The following is a 21,156-nucleotide window of genomic DNA, read 5'->3' as shown; positions in this document are numbered from 1 at the left end:
TCCATCCGTCCTTTTTTTTTTTTTTTTTTTTTATTTTTATTTTGAAAATGGATTATAGATTTGTTTTGAAGCAACAAGAGTTATATATCCATATAGATATGGATAAGGAAAGAATAGAAGGAAATACGGTTATGAACATTTCTCTTTATATGCCCATTTATTATTTATACGATGAAGAAGATTTTATTAAGAATAACTATAATATAAATAAGCTTAAAATACGAAAAGAAGAAAAAGATAAGAAGAAACAGATGAAAGAAATTTTTTTACAACAAGATGTGTGTTACAAAAAATTTTGTGAAATGAAAAAAGAAAAGAAATTATTTGTAATTCTTCAAATTCCACATAATATTAATTCAAGTTCGTATTACGATATAGAATTAAATAATAAGGTACATGATAAATATTACATAATATATAATAGTTCACATAGTGCTTCTTCGTATGATAAAATAAATAAGAAAACTGAAGATAATAATATAAATGAAGCAAAGCATATGAATGTTTATAACAATAATGAAAATTATATGGTAAAAAAAAATACAAAAAATGTTTCTTGTAATAAAGAAGAAGATGAATTAATTTTACCTAATAATTTAAAAGAAAAGGATGATAAAAATACAACAAGTTATGAAAATGATGATAAAAATACAACAAGTTATGAAAATGATGACAAAAATACAACAAATTATGAAAATGATGATAATATTATATATAATAATATGCCATATGATGAGTATAGAGAAGAATGTATGTCCGTAGAAAGAAGGGATTTTGAATTACAAGATACTTTGAATATTGCTGATTATGTTTCTTTAAATAAATATGTGGATGAAAATTATATGAAAGAAAATAATTATATGTTTATAAATATAGATCAAGAAATATTGGATAAGGAAAAAGATAAGAATTATAAAAATTTTCTTCATTTTTGTAATAATGATAGATATGTAATTACAAATACAAATGAATATAATATAAAAATAAATTTTATTATAGGTTTGAAATTTTCCTTTTATAATTTAAATTCATATTATAATAAAACATATTTTAATAAAAAAAATGAACATAATTTACTTATTACTTTACAAAATTATTCAAAAGAAAATACATGGTTTCCAACACTCTCAAAATTCGATAGTATATATTCAAAATGTTCATGGCTAACCATGTTTAAAATTCATAAACCTTATTTTATTATTTCATCCAATACTTTAATAGGTATATACGAAGAAAAATATGAACATGAATATGTAAATAAAGATGAAAGGTACGGTGAAACAATTAATAAAAAAGAACTCGAAAGGAATTGCTTTGTTTATAAAACAACAAATAAATATGCAAAATTATTCCCTCATCAAATTTGCGTTTTTGCAGGAACATTCGATTTTCTACACTTAAATAATTTAAATTTTAAAGGATTCGAAAAAATTAATTATGATTTTTTGTACAAATATGAAAATATGTACAAAAATAACAAAATGTATAATTCCATTGAACAATATAATAAATATAAATATAAAAATTTTAATTATAAAAATAAATATAATTTATTCAAAGGAGAAAAAAAAAAAAACCAAAATGGCTATTTTGTTAGAAATGACCTGAACGGTTCAGGCAAAAGAAAACGTACAAATTCGCAACATTTGTATTATGAAGATTCGGATAGTTTGAATGAGGACGATAATATGGGTAGTCGAATGAATGTCGCTCTAAAGAATGATATTAATAATAATGAAAATAATGATAATAATAATAATGAAAATAATGATAATAATAATAATGAAAATAATGATAATAATAATAATGAAAATAATGATAATAATAATGAAAATAATGATGATAATAATTACAATAATTACAATAATAATGAACCTTTTGAAGACAATTTGTCAAATGATGAAAAATATAGTCAAGTAAAAAAAAGGAAAACAGATATGAGCTCCTTCTCTTTAATAACCAAGAAGAGTTATGACAACCAAAATGAAGGAATGTGTAATTATATAAAAAGGAATGATTATAAAAAGAAAATAGAATCTTTTATAAATATGGAAAGACAAAAATGCAATAATATAAAATATAAGAATTTGTTTGAACATAATAAAAAAGAAGTCGATGCTGATGATGAAATAACATATCATTATCAAAAGATAAATGATAAGCGTGTTCCTAACATCTATATATTTTCTGTAAAGGATTATAAAAATGAATTAATATATACAAATCTTCATATTGGATATATTTTAAGGAATTTTTTAGATATTAGTAAGGAAGATTTTCCTTATGATAATTTAATAATATTATATCTTCCTATTGAATTTTGTGAATTACCAAGTTTTTTTTATAATTCAGAAAATATAGAAAGTTCTTTTAGCTGTCATATATATGATGATATAAAGAATGGATATAATTTATTTTCAAATAGTAATATATTAAATTATAAAATTATTGAACCATATATATATATGAAAAATAATAAGTTCTTTATATTTGGAAATGTACTTATTTTCCCTACAAGCATATTACATAATATATATGATGTTTTATTTAATATGAATATTTTTAGTTATAAAATAATAATAGCAGAAGGGTTATTATCTTTATGTCTTCAAAACTATACAGATACTATGAAAAATGAAAATATTTATTTCTTGTATATGCTTAAAAGTTTTATGTTACAAAAATTTATTGAAACCATGTTTGGAAATGTGGAAATAAATGTTATCTTTTATGAATTACGTGAACGTTATTGTTCGCTAGTTGAACTTTTAGGAGATATTAATTTATTTCATTCTTATGAAGAAAATAAAAATAATATATCACAAGAATTTCCTAGTCATTATATATTTAATAATTTATTCTATCTGAAATGCTTTTTATGTGTACGCATCTTTTTCAACATACTTAAAAATTTCCCTTTTTGTAATACTATTCATCAATATTGTTTTTTTCTTTTCTTTAATTATTTTAAAAGCAAGGGAAAGGTTATACAATCAACAAAGTTTTGGAAAAAGGTAAAAATAAAAAATAAAAAATAAAAAAAATAAATAAATAAAATGTATAACACGAAAATGTGTGCTAGTTATATGTTTGATGTGTATGATATGTTTTATATGTTTTATATGTTTTATATGTTTTATATGTTTGATATGTATGATATATTTTATGTGCATAATATTCATAATGGATTAATTTTTTTTTTTTTTTTTTTTTTTTTTTTTTTCTTTTTTTTTCCCCACCTGTCCTTATGTTGACTTAGGTTTTTAATGAATGCACGAGGAGGTACATAGAAAACTACAAACAGCTACCCAAAAATAAATTTAAAATAAAAAGTCCTGATTTTAATATAAGCAGCAATGATTTAAAAAGTGAAGAACATGAACAGTATCAATTATTTGAGAAATATTATGTAGACTTTTTCAAAACATATATTAAAGGATATGGTATATGTCAATATATTCTTACTTTTAATATACATTTACAAAGAAAGGGAACTTCAATGGATAATTTTAATTTTTTATTTAGTCAGAACACAATTAATCCATTTGAATTTGTTGATAGAAATTATCATTCGAATTATTTCCTTGCTGATCTTTCATCCATGATAATATACGATTTGTTAGAACTACATTCTTATCTTTCTATAAAAAATGGTACTGAAGATATAATTAAAAAAAAGAACTTATTATGTGAGCATATGGATAAAATATATTTTGATAAATTATTAGATGTTCCATGTTCTGATATATTTTATAATATGGAAGAAACATATTTGTTATTTTTAAAAAAGAATTTCTATCAAATTGATCATTTTTATGATGCATATGACAGAGAAAACATAAACAGCAAGTATGTGAAAGTTATAAATAAATATATAATTAAAAGAAATAAAAATTTTGTTTTAATAAAAAAAAGAATAATGAACTTAATGAAGAGGGACAATATCCATATACGTGGATACCTCAGAGATGATGTATTAAGAAATAAAAAATGTCATAAAAAAAAAAAGGACCATAGGGTTAATTCTTTATCAGTCAAATTAATAAACAATAAGCCTATGAAAGAGGAAAGAGAAAAACATGCTGAATCTATAGGGCTCCTAGATTATGATAAAGAATTAAAAGGAGAGGTACCGGAGGAACATAATGATGATAATAATGATGATGATAATAATGATGATGATAATAATAATGATGATAATAATAATGATGATAATAATAATGATGATAATAATAATGATGATAATAATAATGATGATAATAATAATGATGATAATAATAATGATGATAATAATAATGATGATAATAATAATGATAATAATAATAATGATGATAATAATAATGATAATAATAATTATGATAATAATAATAGTTCTTGTAAGAATCATATAAATAATAACAGTTATTATCATGAAAATGCTCCTTTCCCTTTTTATTATAAAAAAATCGATCAAGACCATGAGGACGTGTTAATACAAGAAGAAGATCAAAGGAATGAGAAATTTACTACTGAAATAAAAAAAAAGAAGGAGAAAAAAAATAAACGAAAAAGAATTATATATATGCTTAGTATACTACGTATGAATAAATTACTAAACATGTTTAAAATAATAATAAAAGGAAAGAAAGAAAAAAAGATTCAAAATTATATGTACAAAAAATTGAAAAGATGTATGTCAGAAGATATTCAAAAAGAGGTATTAAAAAGAATGCAAAAAAAGATGAAAAGAATGTTAACAAAAGAAATAGAAAAAAATAGAAGAAAAGAAGATATCGATGGAACTTATAAAAGAAAAAAAAATGTATCATCATTTTATTCAATTAATATAAGAAATGAAAAATGGAGAAAACGAATGAAAAGTAATAAAGGATATATTTTAAAAAAGAAGCAAGAATTAATTAATTTGCCTTATTCTAATTTTGATAGTCTAGATTTAATAGGTAGAGATGGAAATTTTTATTTAGGATTTGGTTATGTAGGTTCAGATAGTTTATTGTTAAGTACGGGGAAAGGAAATTTATATAAAAATATTATAGCATATCAAAAATATAAAAATTATAATTTACAGAAATTAAGTGAAATATGTATAGATAAACATAATATTTGTGAATACAACACTTCTCCATTTTATACTAGTTGTATATATCCTCAATGGAAAACAATATTTCGTTTATATTATTATTTATTATTATTGAAAAAAATTGAGAAGAAGAAAAAAAAATGCTTGACGTTTTCAAATGAGATAAATCTAAAAAGGCATGACGTGCACATCCTTGACTTGGATGATCATACGTATAATTTGGAAAAGAAAAAAAAAAAAAAAAATAAGGACAAGAAAAAAAAAAAAAAAAAAAGAAAAAATGAAAAGGAAGATCTAAATGATGAGATGGGAAATAATGAGAATGATGACATGGGAAATGATAACTATGATGAGATGGGAAATGATAACTATGATGAGATGGGAAATGATAACTATGATCAGATGGGAAATTATAATTATGATCAGATGGGAAATTATAATTATGATCAGATGGGAAATTATAATTATGATGATATTCGAAATAATAACTATGATGATATTCGAAATAATAACTATGATGATATTCGAAATAATAACTATGATCAGATGGAAAATGATAACTATGATGATATTCGAAATAATGAGAATGATAGAACTCAAAAAACAAGTGAAGATATGCCTTCCTTATATCAACCTAATAATGAAGATTACAATAAATATGATGATATATGTGATGATAATGTTTCCAATATATATCATAAAGAATATAAAATTTTAGAATATTTTAATAAAAAAGAAAAGATGCATCATACTGATGATAATAATTTGTCAAATGAAATGAAGAGTTTGGAAGGTTTGGATTTTTATGAAAAAACAAATGAATATTATAATAAGGATGAAACTAAATATATTTATGATTTATATAAAAATCCATATGATAGTTATGAAGATGATTCTTATGATGATGAGAAAAGGAAAGATAGAAAGGTAAAAGATAAGAAAAGGAAAAAAAAAAAAAAAAAAGCAAAGAAGAAGAAGAAAAAGAAAAAAAAAAAAAAAAAACAGAAAGAAAAATTAAGAAATTTACAATCTATATTAAAAAGTAAAGAATATATTGAAAATTATTTAAATCCATGTGTATTAAATAATATACCCATATCAGTAGATGAACATAAATTTTTTTTATGTTATTTAAAAATAGAAATTATTGAAGATGATGGGATAAGAATTGTAAAAAAAAATTTGGTTAATAATATTACACCAACACGATTTAGTGTTAATGCTAGGCCCGAAAAAGGTAGAAAAAAGGTAGCTTTTAAACATGAAAGCGTTTTTATGAATAGTAATGAAGATATATTAAATAGAAATTCTTTAAATAGATCGGACAATTTTATAAATAAAACAGTCAAATTTGTAGGGTATACAAATGATAGTGATAAATATATGATTGAATATTGTAAACAGAAAATATTGAAAAAAGATAAATCTTTATTATGTTTAGATAATAGAAAATTGGTAGCAAAAATATGTAGTAAAAATAAAATACCTATATTATGGATTAGAATAGATAATGATTTTGTTTTATTAGGTAGGATAAGAAGATCACAAAGTATAAGTATGTGGATTCAACAATTATATAATGATAATAATGTATTATCCCAATTAGAATCTTCATTTGCTTTAGCATTTATTCCTTTTTTTTTTCTAAATAAAAATGTTTTTTCTAATTATAATGAATTCAAAGGTAACTACTATAATAATGTATTTGCTCAGCATGATGATATAAGTAATCATAATATAAATTATAATGATGATAATAATAATGATAATAATGATAATAATGATTATGATGATTATGTTGATATGAATAATAATAATAATAATAATAATAATAATATTAATAATAATAATATCAATGTTGATATAAATCATGATCATATGAATCATCATACATATGAAAGTAAAGATAACATTGCTGAATCTTCTTTAAATTTTATTAATGAAGTATTAAATAAAAAAAAAAACAAAAAAAGTAATATTCATCTTACAACAAATATAAATACCAAGCGAGGTTCCTTAAATATGAAACTTAATAATAATGTGAATAATACTATGATAATACAAAATGATATGTTAACAAAGCATGCTAATAAAAAAAACAAAATGTTAAATAATATCTTAGATGCAGATTTTATGGATACCACTAATATGCATATGGAAAATATTACAATAAATAATGATGATAATACAACCAACAGTATACTTTTTAATAATAATAATAATAATGGGGAGGGTAATAATAACAATGGGGATGGTAATAATAATAATGATGATGATAATCATAATAATAATAAAAAGAATAATAGCCTTAATGGCGACAATGAAAAAAATATACATTATTTAAATTTTAAAGGTGGACATAGAAACAGTCGTCATATTATTAATTATTATCATAATAAAAAAGATGTATTATTAAATAATGTACTAGATGAAGATGAAAATGATTTATTAAAAATGGATAAAGGATCAACACAAAATAGTAGTCTTAGTAACATGTCTGATAATTATGATTATAATTATTGTTCATCAACAATTATTGATTTTAATGATGAGTTAAATAATTCTCTTTTAAATTATTCACCTCCTAGTTATAAAAGAAATAATTATTCCTATAAAGATAAATGTCAAAATAATATATCTATTAATAATATACTAATAAATGTAGAAGTTATTAAATGTTTATATAAATCTATTATAAATGATTCTCTTCATTATATAGTAAAAATTAGATGTATTTATTCTTTATGTTTTATTCATAATAAATATATTTATACTCAAAAAATTATTCAAAACCTATTTTTAGAATATATTAATTCTTATTATGATAATAATCTCAACCAAAAAAAATGCTTACATGCATTTTATATTGCCCTATCACTTTTAAGAAATAAAAAAAACCGCACTCCAAAAATTGTCATCTCTCTCTTATTACAAAAATGTTCAAACTTTATCCTTTCCTTAAATATAAATGATCTACATAGTTCCAATGATAATATCAAAAATACTTATCCAGTAAATCAATTCAAAAAAAACCTTTTTTCTTATACCACCAAGCATGAACATGATCGATTATTAAAAGAAAAATGCAACATGCCTTCGAAGGATGCACATCCTGATTTATACCCACCTTCCACATGTATAAAAATAAATAAAACAGGAAATAATAAGGATGAAAATAATTCAGGTATGGGCAAAAAAGAAAAAAATAATACATTAGATGAGGAATATGAACCAACATGTGACATCAAAAGTAATGATGATATAATAAAAAATATAATAAGAATAACAGGAAAGGATTTAAAAAAAAAAAACGCGTATGATGATAATAAAGAGGAGTACACAAATAATCATACTTTTTATAGTAATTATAATAATATTAATAGTGTGAATACAGGAAAACAAAATACTGTACCTTATGATAATATGGAATATTTATATGACAAAAAAGAAATTATAAAAAAAGAAGAAAATGAAGATATAAAAATGATTCTTGAATGCTTAGGAAATATAAAAATTAAATATGAATATACTTTACATTTATTTAATATTGAATATATGTTACATAATTATAACGGTATGGATAATAAAGAACCTATTTTTCATAAATATGTTTCCTTTATAAAAAGAAAGAATCATATATATAATATTGATATGAAATATATAAAAAGAAAAAAAAAAAACAAAAGAAAAAAAAAAAAATATATATATGATGCATACGATTTTTATGATATACATATATATGATAATAATAAAAAATTAGAAAATCATTTTCTAAAATTAAAAAGAAGTAAAACAGAATATATTCAAGAATTAATACATTTATTATTTGTAATATTTCAATTAAAAAAATTAGCATTAAATAAATCTACCATATCAAATAGTATCATAATTATACTTATTAGAGCTATATGTAGAAATACGAATTTATTATATTTATTTAAAAATAAATTATTTTATGAAAATAAATATTTCTTCGATATATGTGAATATATTTTATATAATCCATATATTATAGAAACAAGTTATATTCATATATTAAGAAACCAAATTAATAACAATATTATATATTTTACACAAATTTTAAGGACAACTATATATTTAATATTAAAAGGAGATATAAGAGTATTTCAAATATTTTATATATCCAAAAATAAAAAAAATGTAAATGAATACAAAACGGATATATTGAAAAAAGGTGAAAAAAAAGAATCATATAAAATTCGTATAAATTTTAAAAATGTAGATAAATATAGTATCTCTAATAATAGGAATATGACAACTTTGTCTATCTCATCAGATAAACATGATAAATATAAAATACAAGAACATGATAATGATGATGATAATGATGATGATAATGATGATGATGTTTTATTAAAGGACAAGGAAAATTATATGATAAAAAATAACAACTTTTATCATAATCATATTAATAAATTAACAGAATATATAAAAAATAATGATGAAGATCCATTTTCTTTAAACAATAAAGAGAATTTCTTTTTATGTTCTACATATACTAATTATATTGAAAAAAAAGTTATTTGTAGTCATCTTTTAAATATATTTGCTGCTTTCCAAATGTGTTTTGAAATTATTAGAAAATATAAAAATGCAGAATTAGAAATGCTCATATGGAATAATATATATAACCTACTTTTAATATTTCAACAGAAATGTCCTTTTTTTTTCTTACCCTTTTCAAAAAATTATAATAAATATTTTAAGCATTATCAAAAAAAAAAATATAGCATATTTGAATTTTATTATTTATTATACGGATTGAATAAAATTAATGAGTATGAAAAATATAATTTATCAAAAAAATATATATATGAATATGATCATATAAATAATGAAATCTTTTTAAATAACAAGGAAATTTTTAATCATCCAGATATTAAAAATATTATGAACAGAAAAAATTATTCTCATTCTTTATCATATAGTAATAAATCTTATATAATTTATAAATATAATATAATTGGTTATATTAAATTAATACATATATTAAAATCTGTTCGAAGCTCTAAGAAATTAAAAAAAAAATATTTTGTCCAAATAACTTATATTAATTATATAGTCAAATATATACATACATTTCTAAAAAATCTAATAATTAATATATCCAATACAAATATCAACTATTATAAAAATGCAATCTTATATGACGTAAAAAATATATTCCTCTTCTTTTATGGGTATGGTATACCTCCATGTCATATAAAACGAAACCCCCCAATTTACAAGCCTCACTATAACCAGTAAGTAAAAAAAACCGTACACACAAATGGGAATATATACATGAATATAAAAAAAAAAAAAAAAAAAAAAAAAAAAAAAAAAATATATATATATATATATATATATATATATATATATATATGTTTATATTTATATTTATATTTATGATATATTTTATTTTTATTAATAGGCTAAATAATATGACAAACAAGGGTGTGCAATTAAATGATCTAGTTCGATTTTTGAGAACTTATTATGATAACAAGTACGTTCAAATTATATAACTTATAAATAAATATAAATATATATATATATATATATATATTTTTATATATATATTTTTTTTTTTTTTTATTTGTTTTATCCATGTAGCAAATTATTGGAATGGAAAACAGTCGCATCCGAGTTTGTTAACGTTTTGAAAAATATGAAGGAACTTGAATTGTTCGTTGACAGCCCAACAATATCTTTACACAATTTTAAGTAAAAAAAAAAAAAAAAATATATATTAAATATATACATATATTAAACATATTAAATATATACATATATTAAACATATTAAATATATACATATATTAAATGTATACATATATATATTCATTTATTTATTTTTATTTTTTTCTTTTACAGATTTGAAAAAGAGAATATATGGTTAACCCTTATAAGTGCTAAATTAAGAAATGATATTTATAAATTACCCATGGATTTAAAAAGAGATATTGTTCTTTTATTAAAAAATATTCGCTCAATGGATTTATGTTTAAATACAAATAATTATGAAAATGTTAATAATATTTTTACTGTATGTTGGATTATAATTGTAAGAATATTTCAGAATTACGAAAAGAATAAGAATATATAATAAATATGATATAATATATATATAAATTATATTATATAATTTTTGTTGTCTTGAATTTTTTTTTTTTCTTTCTCTTTTCATTCTTATCATGTCTTTTTTTTTTTTTTAATGTAAATTTCTTGTTTGTCTATAAGGAGCTTTTTTTTGTATATATATAAATATATGTTACATATATAACATAATTATTATTAAAAAAAATATATAGGAAGAAAAATATGCATAACATATGTTATGTATATATATATATATATATATATATATATATATGTATATTTTTATTTTTTATTTTTTTCTATTTATTTGTATGATTCATAATAATATTATCAACATAATTACTCTTTTAAAATTTATTATATATGTTTGCATTGTTAAAATGTTTAGTATTAAACCTGTTATGAAATATATATCATATATATATATATATATATATATTATATGTAGAGAACTATGTCAGCCCTTTATAACATTATATCATTTCTTTTATATATTCGTATTATTATTCTCTTGTTCGCTTTTTTAAATTATTGCACACAAAAATGAAAGGAAAAAAAAAGAGACTGTTTTTTAAATATTTGAAAAGGGTAAATATAATGTATCGTTTTAATTATGACTTACAAATATAATATTATATTCATAATAATAATAAGTTCATATTTTTAAGTACGTATTAGTTTTTATGAAAAATGGTAAATGCTTATACATTTTTGAATAGTCTCCTTTTTATTATACTCGTCTTTTTTATAGATATGAATACTGTTTAAGAAAAAAAAAAAAAAAAAAAATAAATAATAAAATAAAAAAAAAAAAATAAATAAATAAATAAATAAATAAATAAATAAATAAATAAATAAATAAATAACATATTTGTTTTGAATTAGTGACAAATCATAATATTCCTTTTTTTTTTCTTTTTTTTTTTTTACATAAATAAATAACTCAATATATATATATTATATATATATATATATATGTGTAATATTTTTATCGTTTGCTTTTCTCCTGTTATATGCTTATTCCTTTGAATATAATTCGTAAAAGAAATTATATGGTTAAATATTTAATTTTTCATATTTTATTATTACACATAATCTTTAAAAAAATTGTTTGCTTTTTTATTCATATTTGTAACACATATATATTTTATTTTTCCATGTGTGTATTTTTATGAATACTTTATGAGAAATTGTAAACATGTGAAAATAATAGTGTAATATAAAAGTTAAATAAAATATATATTTTTTATACATTTGAAAAAGAGAAAAAATAACAAAATTAATAAAGTTGGCTTATAATATAAACATAAATTAATAAATAAATAAATAAATATATTATATATATTACATATTATATATATATATATATTTTATTTATTTATTTATTTATTTATTTATTTTTGACACATATATATAATTATTTATTTAGAACATTATGGTAATACAAAAGAATATAATAATATATATTTTTATAAAGTAATAATTTTTGAAATATTAATAAATTTCCTAAAACTTTAAAAAATAATTGTCTTTAAATATTTGAATTTTTTTCTTTTTTTGTACAAATACAATATATAATATATATATATATAATATATATATATTATAATGTTTTCATTTTTTTTATTTATTTTTGGTTATAATATACTATGTGAGGGCATTTTCTCATATATATATATATATATATATATATATATATATATATATATTATATATGTTTAAATGTTTACGTTTGACAATCATATAATTGTAACATTAAATCTTGTATATATATATATATATTACATATATATATATTACATATATATATATTATATATATATATTTCTTAAAACCATGAAGGAGAAAAAAAACGAAAGAATAGAAAGAAAGGAAAAGGAATATATTATAAAATAAAAATGTATGTTTATAACAAACAAAATATGTATCTACATACGAATAATAAAATAAATAATTTCGATAATACATATAATAAATATTTTAAAAATAACTTGTTCAAAGAAAACCAGATAAACGACTTGAATAAATTTAAGAGTAACCAAGCCAACGATTTATATGAAAACGTTATTAATATAAATAAAATAAATAGTAATTTAATAAATTATAAAATGGGCCAGAAAAATGTAAAGATTCAACAAAATGGGATGTATGATATAAAGAACGATATATATAATAATAGATATAATAATATGACATATCATAATACTAATATAAAACCAGCAAACTATAATTTGAATAATATTAAAATATTAGAAGAAGAAGAAGAATATGAAAAGGAAAAGGAAAAGGGAAAGGCAAATTATTATATAAGCACAAATCATCCATATCATAACAAAAATTTAAATAATAATATTCCACCTGTTTTTAAATATGATGATATAATAAATAATAATAATAATAATAATAATAATGATATTATTATTAATAATAATAATCCTTTCAAGGGAGAATATAAACACAATCCTAATCATATACATTTTTTTAATAAAAACAATAATAGTAATGCGCCATTTACGTATAATACAAATAATAATGATAATATATATAGTAATAATAACAAATTTAATCTTTTCCATAATTCGAAAAATTCTTACCCATGGTCAGAAAAGTATAATATAAAAAATAATAATGAAAATGCAGATTCAAATAAAAAATATTTTAATAACATAAATCATTTTGCTTATAGAAATAATTCAAATATAACCAATAATCACATTAACCATGATGATATGAATAATCCAACTATTAATACAAATGAGTTTAATAATATGTATCGTAATCATAATTTTACAAAGACACAAGATATGAAAAATAAACAGGATTACTTAGGAAATAATACTCATCATTTTAACAGCACAAATAACAATTCTTATAATAAAAACATTGATTTATTAAATATGAAGAAGGACAAAAATAATGATATTGATGACATTATCAAAAAATATACTTCTGAAAAGGATAACACGGATAAAAATAATAATAATAATAATAATAATAATAATAATAAATTTAATTATTTATATGCGAATAATGATATTTTGAATGATATTTTAAGAAATAGTAACAATAATAATAATAATAATTATAATAATAATATAAATAAATTGAATAATAATAATAATAATTGTTATAATAAAACGAAATTATTAACATACAACACATCGTCCTTACGAAATAAACAAAAAGATGATGAAGAAAAGAAAAGGGAAAAGAAGTTGAATTTATTAAAAAACATCATAGTTAATAACCCAAATAAAAAATGTAATATAAGTTTTAATGATGATTTTTATGATAGCCTAGCTCAAGACAATTTTTATGTAAATACAAGTTCAATAGTTGATTATAATATTGGTACCATACCAAATGATGATGTGTTTAATAAGAAGAATTATAAAAATAATCATATTAAAGATCACATGAATGATCATGATAAAAATATGCACAAAACAAAAGAACACAATAATATATATGATAAAAATATTTATGAAGATAATGAAAAAAATGGATATGATAAAAATAAAATGTATAATTTTTTATATGACGACCTTAATACAATAGATAAAATGAATGAAACACCATATATTATGAATAAACATAAATTTTATAATGAAAATGTACCTAATGAAGAAGATAATAATATGACCATTGAGAAAAATTATGATTATTTTTCATATGATAAAACATATAAAAAAATGAACAACTTTAATGATATCGATTTTGTAAAAAATAAAGAAAAAAACGGTAATTTATTAAATAATAATATAAATATGTATGATAATGTCAAAATAGGATTAAATCAAGGGGTAGACATTTTTCGTACGCCCATGAGAAATTATAATGTTAATAATAATTATGAAGAAGATTTTTATCCATATAAAAATAATTCAAATATTTCTGTTAACAAAAATGAAAAGCAAGTGTTTCAATATAACTCGTTCGAAAATAGTAATAATAATAATAATAATAATAATAATAATAATAATAATAATGATTGTAAAAATGAGGCTCATAAATATGATAAACATATATATGACAAATACAATTTTAACAACCTTGGGTACAAGACTAATGATAAAGGACATGATCATTATGATGAAAATTTAAGCAAAATGTCACCTTTTCATAAATTCAATGATAATAATAATAATAATAATAATAATAATAATAATAATAATAATAATTATAATAATAATAATAATAATTATAATAATAATAATAATAATTATAATAATAATAATAATTATAATTATAATAATAATTATATAAATGAAAATAATTTAAAACATTTTGAACAAAATAAAATAGGAGCTAATAACGGAAGAAATTCTTTCTTAAAAAATTCAAATTTTTTGTTTGATGATATGGATAAATACAAAAATGATCAATATGATAAGATTAATAAAAATTATCATAGTGTAGTAGAAAGAAAAAGTTATTTATATAAAAATAATATTCCCATAAATAATACATTGAAAAAAAATGATCAAAATGAATTACTTTATTTAGATAATCCAAATGAAATAAATATTTTTAGAAATACAGATAAAGGTAATGATCACTTCACACAGGATACTTTTTTAAAGAAACATACAAATATTATAGAAATGAATAAGATATTGAATAAATACAATAATGATGATAAATTAAATACTCTCGACAATTATGATAATAATATATTTTATATGAACAAAATAAAAAACACAAACAATAATAATAATAATAATAATAATGATAATAATGATAATATATATAACAATAATTATAATAATAATTATAATAATAATTTTTATATGAGAAGCGAAAAATCACCGCATTGTAATAATCAAGATGATATATATAATTATAGAGATATATTTAATAAAAACAAATGGGATTTTTTAAAAAACGATGACATGTTATTAAATAATAATATGACTAGTCTAAATAATATGGAGAAGAATAAATGTGTAAATAATACTATAAATAAATACACACCATATATAAACAACAACAATAATGATAATAATAATAATAATAATAATAATAATAATATGAATTCAAATATATTTAATATACATAATGATAAAAATAACATGGTTCCATATTCAGATGACAAAGATAAAGACAAAATTAACAAAATTTTTAAAAATAATTATGATGAAAATATTGATGATATTAAGTTAAGTAACATATGTTTTAATAATAAAAAGGAAAATGACATATACAATGTTATAAAAAATTATAATTCTCCTATGCATATATCTACTAATATGAATAATGCACATAATACCGTTTTAAAAAAGAAAAATTTTTTTAATCTTGAAAATAATAATGTACCCCCCATAGATCATATAACATACAACCATAATAATTTATATAATAATATACATAATAATGTACATAATAACAAAAGCGAGACATTGAATTTGTTTGGAAGAACAAATAACAAAAGTGATATACTAAATAACAATACAAATAATAGTTATATTTACAATAATAACATACTTTACAAAGGAAAAAATAATGATGATATGGAATATAAAGAAACAGATGATATATATATAAAGGATAATAATATTTCACAAAAATATTATCCAAATAAAATAAATATATTTCATAAAGATGATGAATATGAAAAATTACAAGATAATGTTACAAAACTAAAAAAGGATTATTCAAATATTAACGTTCATGATGATGAATATCTAAAAAATATGAATACAAAATATAATTTACACAAACAAAATATATTTAATAATAATGAAATGGATTTATTAGAAAAAAAAAATACAAACATATATTTTCCTAATTGTAATATTTTTAACAATTTTAATAAACAAGAAAATGATATAAAAAACAAAAATTTATATTCATATCATGATATTAATAATAAAAACAAAGAACGATTTGAATATATAAAATATGGACATAATCATATTCATCAACATGCTAATAATAAGAACTTTCCTTTGACACATTTTAATGATGATGATCAAAATAAAAATTACAATATCTTTTTAAACACACCAACAAAAGGTAATATAAATGATATCGGTTATAATAAACATATTTCTAATAATAATTATAATCATTTCAAAAATGTACACAAAAAGGGTGATACACAAAATAATCATAATAATCATAATAATAATAATAATAGTAATAATTTTTTTACCAATAATCATCAAGGAAATAATAAAGCTCTCCCTCCTTTACCATTCAAAACAAATAACAAATATAATGGTTCACAAAATAATTCACATCTTACTAAACTTAAATTTTTCGAACATAATGATAAAACCCACAAAAATGATTCCATACAAGAAACGAATCAAATGATTAATGGAGGAGGAAATAATATATATAGTAACACTAATATTTCGAATATTAACATGTTGAATAATATGAATGAAAATAATCATTCGCTTTATATAAATGAAATTGTTAATATAAAAAAGGATGAACATAATAACACAAATTTATTGGTAATGAACCACCACAACAACAACAACAACAATAATAATAATAATAATATGGTCATGATGATGAGTTGTAATGATACAAGTAACCCACAAAAAATGAAATTAAATAATTTTCCTTTTAGCCATAATATTAGAAATAAAAATATTCTTTATAACGAAGATAAAGATCAAGAGTTATTTTTAGTAGAAAACAAAAAAAAAAGGGATGCCGAAAATTATATGTTCAATGAAACATATAACGCGCTAAAAAACACAAATAATGATAATATATTTCATAATAATAAGAGGAAAAAAGATTGTATAGAAAGCACCTTAACAAATTTGTATACTAATAATTGTGATGTGCCCCCAGGTAAGGATGGCACAAAATTAATAAAGAGAAATATAAATGATGGGAACTATATGAATGATGATTTTTATAAGGATAATATATTTAATAAAAAGGGTAACATGAATAATGTGAATAATGTGAATAATGTGAATAATATGAATAATGTGAATAATGTGAATAATATGAATAATATGAATAATATGAATAATATAAATAATACACATAATATCCACAATATACACAATATGAACCTCCCAAAGGATAAAGAAATATCGCTAAGTAATAACATTTCTATGCTCCTCGATCGTATAAGCGATAATTCAGATATAAAGAAAAATCCATTCGACAATGGACAAGATAATTATAATGATCATTATAATAACAACACAGCTTATGAGAACTCATGTAATTATGTTAATACAATAAATTATAATGATAATTTAAATATGGATACAAATAGTTTTGTTATTTCAGATAATTATATTTGCCAATTTGGTTTGTCCTCATTATATAAATGCAAATTAAAGAATGAAAATAATTCTTTCCTTATAAATGTAATCGATTCATTTTACTTAAATCATATTAATGGAAATGATATTGTAGCAAATAATATTTTATTTCATAAAAGATTGAGACATATTAATATATTATCATATAAAGGAAAAACAGCAGATAAAAGTAAATTATATTTATTATTCCAAAATATTCATGGAAGTATTTTAAAAACATATTCAACCCCCTTAGAGGAAACAGTCATAGCTTGTTATGCATATCAAATTATTGATTTGTTGGAATACATGCACACCAATTTTATAATATTCCAGGGTAAAAAAAATAAAATAAAATAAAATATATATATATATATATATATGTAAATGATCATACAAATGTATACATATATATATGTACACATTGTATTTTTTTCTTTTCTTTTATTTTCTTTTATTTTTTTTTTTTTTTGAAGGCCTCCTTTCTAATATCATTTTACTACAAAAAAATACAAAAGAAGAACTAGTACAAATTCTAAACCAGCAAAACAAAAACGTCAATAAATATTTTCATATATATAAACACGGAATTATAAAAGTGTTTAATTTTGATTTCGCAAATATGGACGCAAGTAGTATATTATTTCTTTATAATTTAAATACAACTATATCATATAATTATTTTATTCTTTTATAATTTTTTTTTTTTTTTTTTTTTTTTTAATGTAGATGAAAAGGATTATGAATTGGACTTTCTGTGTTTAGCAGTTTTAATATATGAAATGTGTACTAAATACAATTCTTATTATTCTAACAAATTTGTAATTAAGAAAAATATAAACGAATACATATACTATATGTTCTTTTTATTTTGTACATATATAGAGAATGGATAAAGGTTTTATGTGTATATATATGTATATATGTGTGTGTATCTGTTTTTTTTTTTTTTTTTTTTATATATTTCTTTTAATTTTTTTTTTTTTTTTGTTTTATAGGAAGATATTGTTCAAAAAATACACAATACAAATTTCTTTTTCCCCCACTTTGTGTCGTACGAATTAAAGAATTTCTGTTATGAGGTAATGTTACAAAAAAAAAAAAAAATATATATCATAAGGGTAAAAATATGTTTATATGTACCTATAATTTTTTTTTTTTTTTTTTCCCTTTTTAGTTGTGTTCTAAGAAGAGACATTGCTTTAGCGAACTTAAAAATCATCCGTGGTTCCAAAAAAACCTTAATTTTTAAAATATTAAATGTATAAATATATATATATATATTTATACTTATATTTATATATTTATGTCTTTTTTTAAATATATTAATTTTGAATTTTTATATTTTACCTAATATTATTTTTATAATTATTTGAAAACTTGTGAATTTAATATATTATTTTATTTTATTTTATATTATATATATATATATATATATATATATATATTTTTTTTTTTTAAACGTATAAATAAATACCCCAAAGAAAATTATTTTTATAAAATGAGTTAAAAATTTTTTAATATATATTTATTCTTTAATATCTTCTTTACTTAAACTTTCATATTTCTTTTTCACGTCTTCCAACTAAAAACAAATAATAAGATTGATATATAAATATTATATAGAATGCTATAAGGATATATTATGTATGCTTAATATTTTGCAATTCTTTTTTTTCTTTTTTTTTTTCTTTTTTTTTTTCTGTTGTACCATTATTTTCAATTTTTTTACATATTGTTGTTTTTCGTGAAATTCTTCATACACATTCTTTGTTATCGTATTTATTTCCATTTCATTATTTCTTTTAATAGATTCATCTTTTTTCTTTTTTAAATCATTTAATAAAATCTTTTTACTTTTTATTTTGTTATTAGATTCTTTTAATAATTCCAACTTATCGTTTAAAAGCTTTTCTAAATAAAGACTCTTTTCGTCATAGTGTAATTTTTTCTATTCAAATGGGTGAAGCAAAAGAAGAGGAAGAAAAAAAAAAAAAAAAAAAAAAAAAAAAAACTCAAGATATAATAAAAAATAATTAAAGTCATATATACATACAAAAATATTCTTACTTATCTATTTAATTATTATATGTACATGTTCATAATATTATGACTGTTCAGGTAATTTATTTATGATTTTTTTTTTTATAGCCATAAATATTTTTTTAAATGATTACTTGTGTTGATTTTATAATTTTTCTATTTAAATTTTCGATTTTCTTTTCTAAGTTGATTTCTTTAGTTTTTAAGTTTTTATATTTTAGTTCTAATTGTTCAAAATCTGCGTGAATAAGGTTTTCATTTTTTAATTTAAATTTATTAAATAGGGTTATTTGGGCTCTAAGGATACTGTTGTGTTCATATAATATTCTGAGCGATAGCAAATTTTTCCTGAACAGTTCTTCCTTTCCAGATATCCTGAAGGAGTTCATGTCTTCTTTCATTAAATAACTTTATTAAAAGGATAAAAATAAAAAAAATAAAAATAAATAAATAAATACATAAATATATAAATAAATAAATACATAGATATATAAATAAATACATAAATATATATATATATATATATATATATATATATATATATAAATATACATATATAAATACATTTTGCCTTATCCCTTTAAAATATCACTCATTACAACAGGAACAAAACATAGTTCAACAAAATAGACAATACCATAAATCATTTTGC

General features: G+C 19.1%; 3 protein-coding genes across 3 annotated transcripts in view; 2 read left to right on the top strand and 1 right to left on the bottom strand.

The window, feature by feature from the left end:
- Positions 1 to 47: 47 nt before the first annotated feature.
- Positions 48 to 11,188, top strand: PF3D7_0724700 (conserved Plasmodium protein, unknown function; the record flags this gene model as incomplete). Its single annotated transcript, XM_002808743.1, has 5 exons — positions 48 to 3,014; positions 3,260 to 10,344; positions 10,515 to 10,589; positions 10,697 to 10,807; positions 10,957 to 11,188. The coding sequence occupies 5 exons, from the start codon at positions 48 to 50 to the stop codon at positions 11,186 to 11,188; spliced, it is 10,470 nt and encodes a 3,489-aa protein (XP_002808789.1).
- Positions 11,189 to 13,079: 1,891 nt separating this feature from the next.
- PF3D7_0724600 (protein kinase, putative) lies at positions 13,080 to 19,713 on the top strand (the record flags this gene model as incomplete). Its single annotated transcript, XM_001349112.1, has 5 exons — positions 13,080 to 18,798; positions 18,938 to 19,093; positions 19,191 to 19,282; positions 19,460 to 19,543; positions 19,639 to 19,713. The coding sequence occupies 5 exons, from the start codon at positions 13,080 to 13,082 to the stop codon at positions 19,711 to 19,713; spliced, it is 6,126 nt and encodes a 2,041-aa protein (XP_001349148.1).
- A 276-nt stretch (positions 19,714 to 19,989) lies between these two features.
- PF3D7_0724500 (conserved Plasmodium protein, unknown function) overlaps positions 19,990 to 21,156 on the bottom strand; it is a gene marked incomplete at both ends in the record, with an annotated part of 1,496 nt that continues 329 nt past the window's right edge. Inside the window, 4 exons of the mRNA XM_001349111.1 lie at positions 19,990 to 20,046; positions 20,173 to 20,412; positions 20,639 to 20,912; positions 21,142 to 21,156. The exon at positions 21,142 to 21,156 is cut by the window's right edge and continues 329 nt beyond it. Coding sequence (XP_001349147.1) covers positions 19,990 to 20,046; positions 20,173 to 20,412; positions 20,639 to 20,912; positions 21,142 to 21,156 — 586 coding nt within the window. The remainder of the gene's footprint in view (positions 20,047 to 20,172; positions 20,413 to 20,638; positions 20,913 to 21,141) is intronic.

This window comes from Plasmodium falciparum, assembly GCF_000002765.6.
Source record: "Plasmodium falciparum 3D7 genome assembly, chromosome: 7".
Taxonomy (NCBI): domain Eukaryota; phylum Apicomplexa; class Aconoidasida; order Haemosporida; family Plasmodiidae; genus Plasmodium; species Plasmodium falciparum.
Note: the sequence above shows the minus strand (reverse complement) of the source record. Positions and strands in the feature narration are given on the sequence as shown.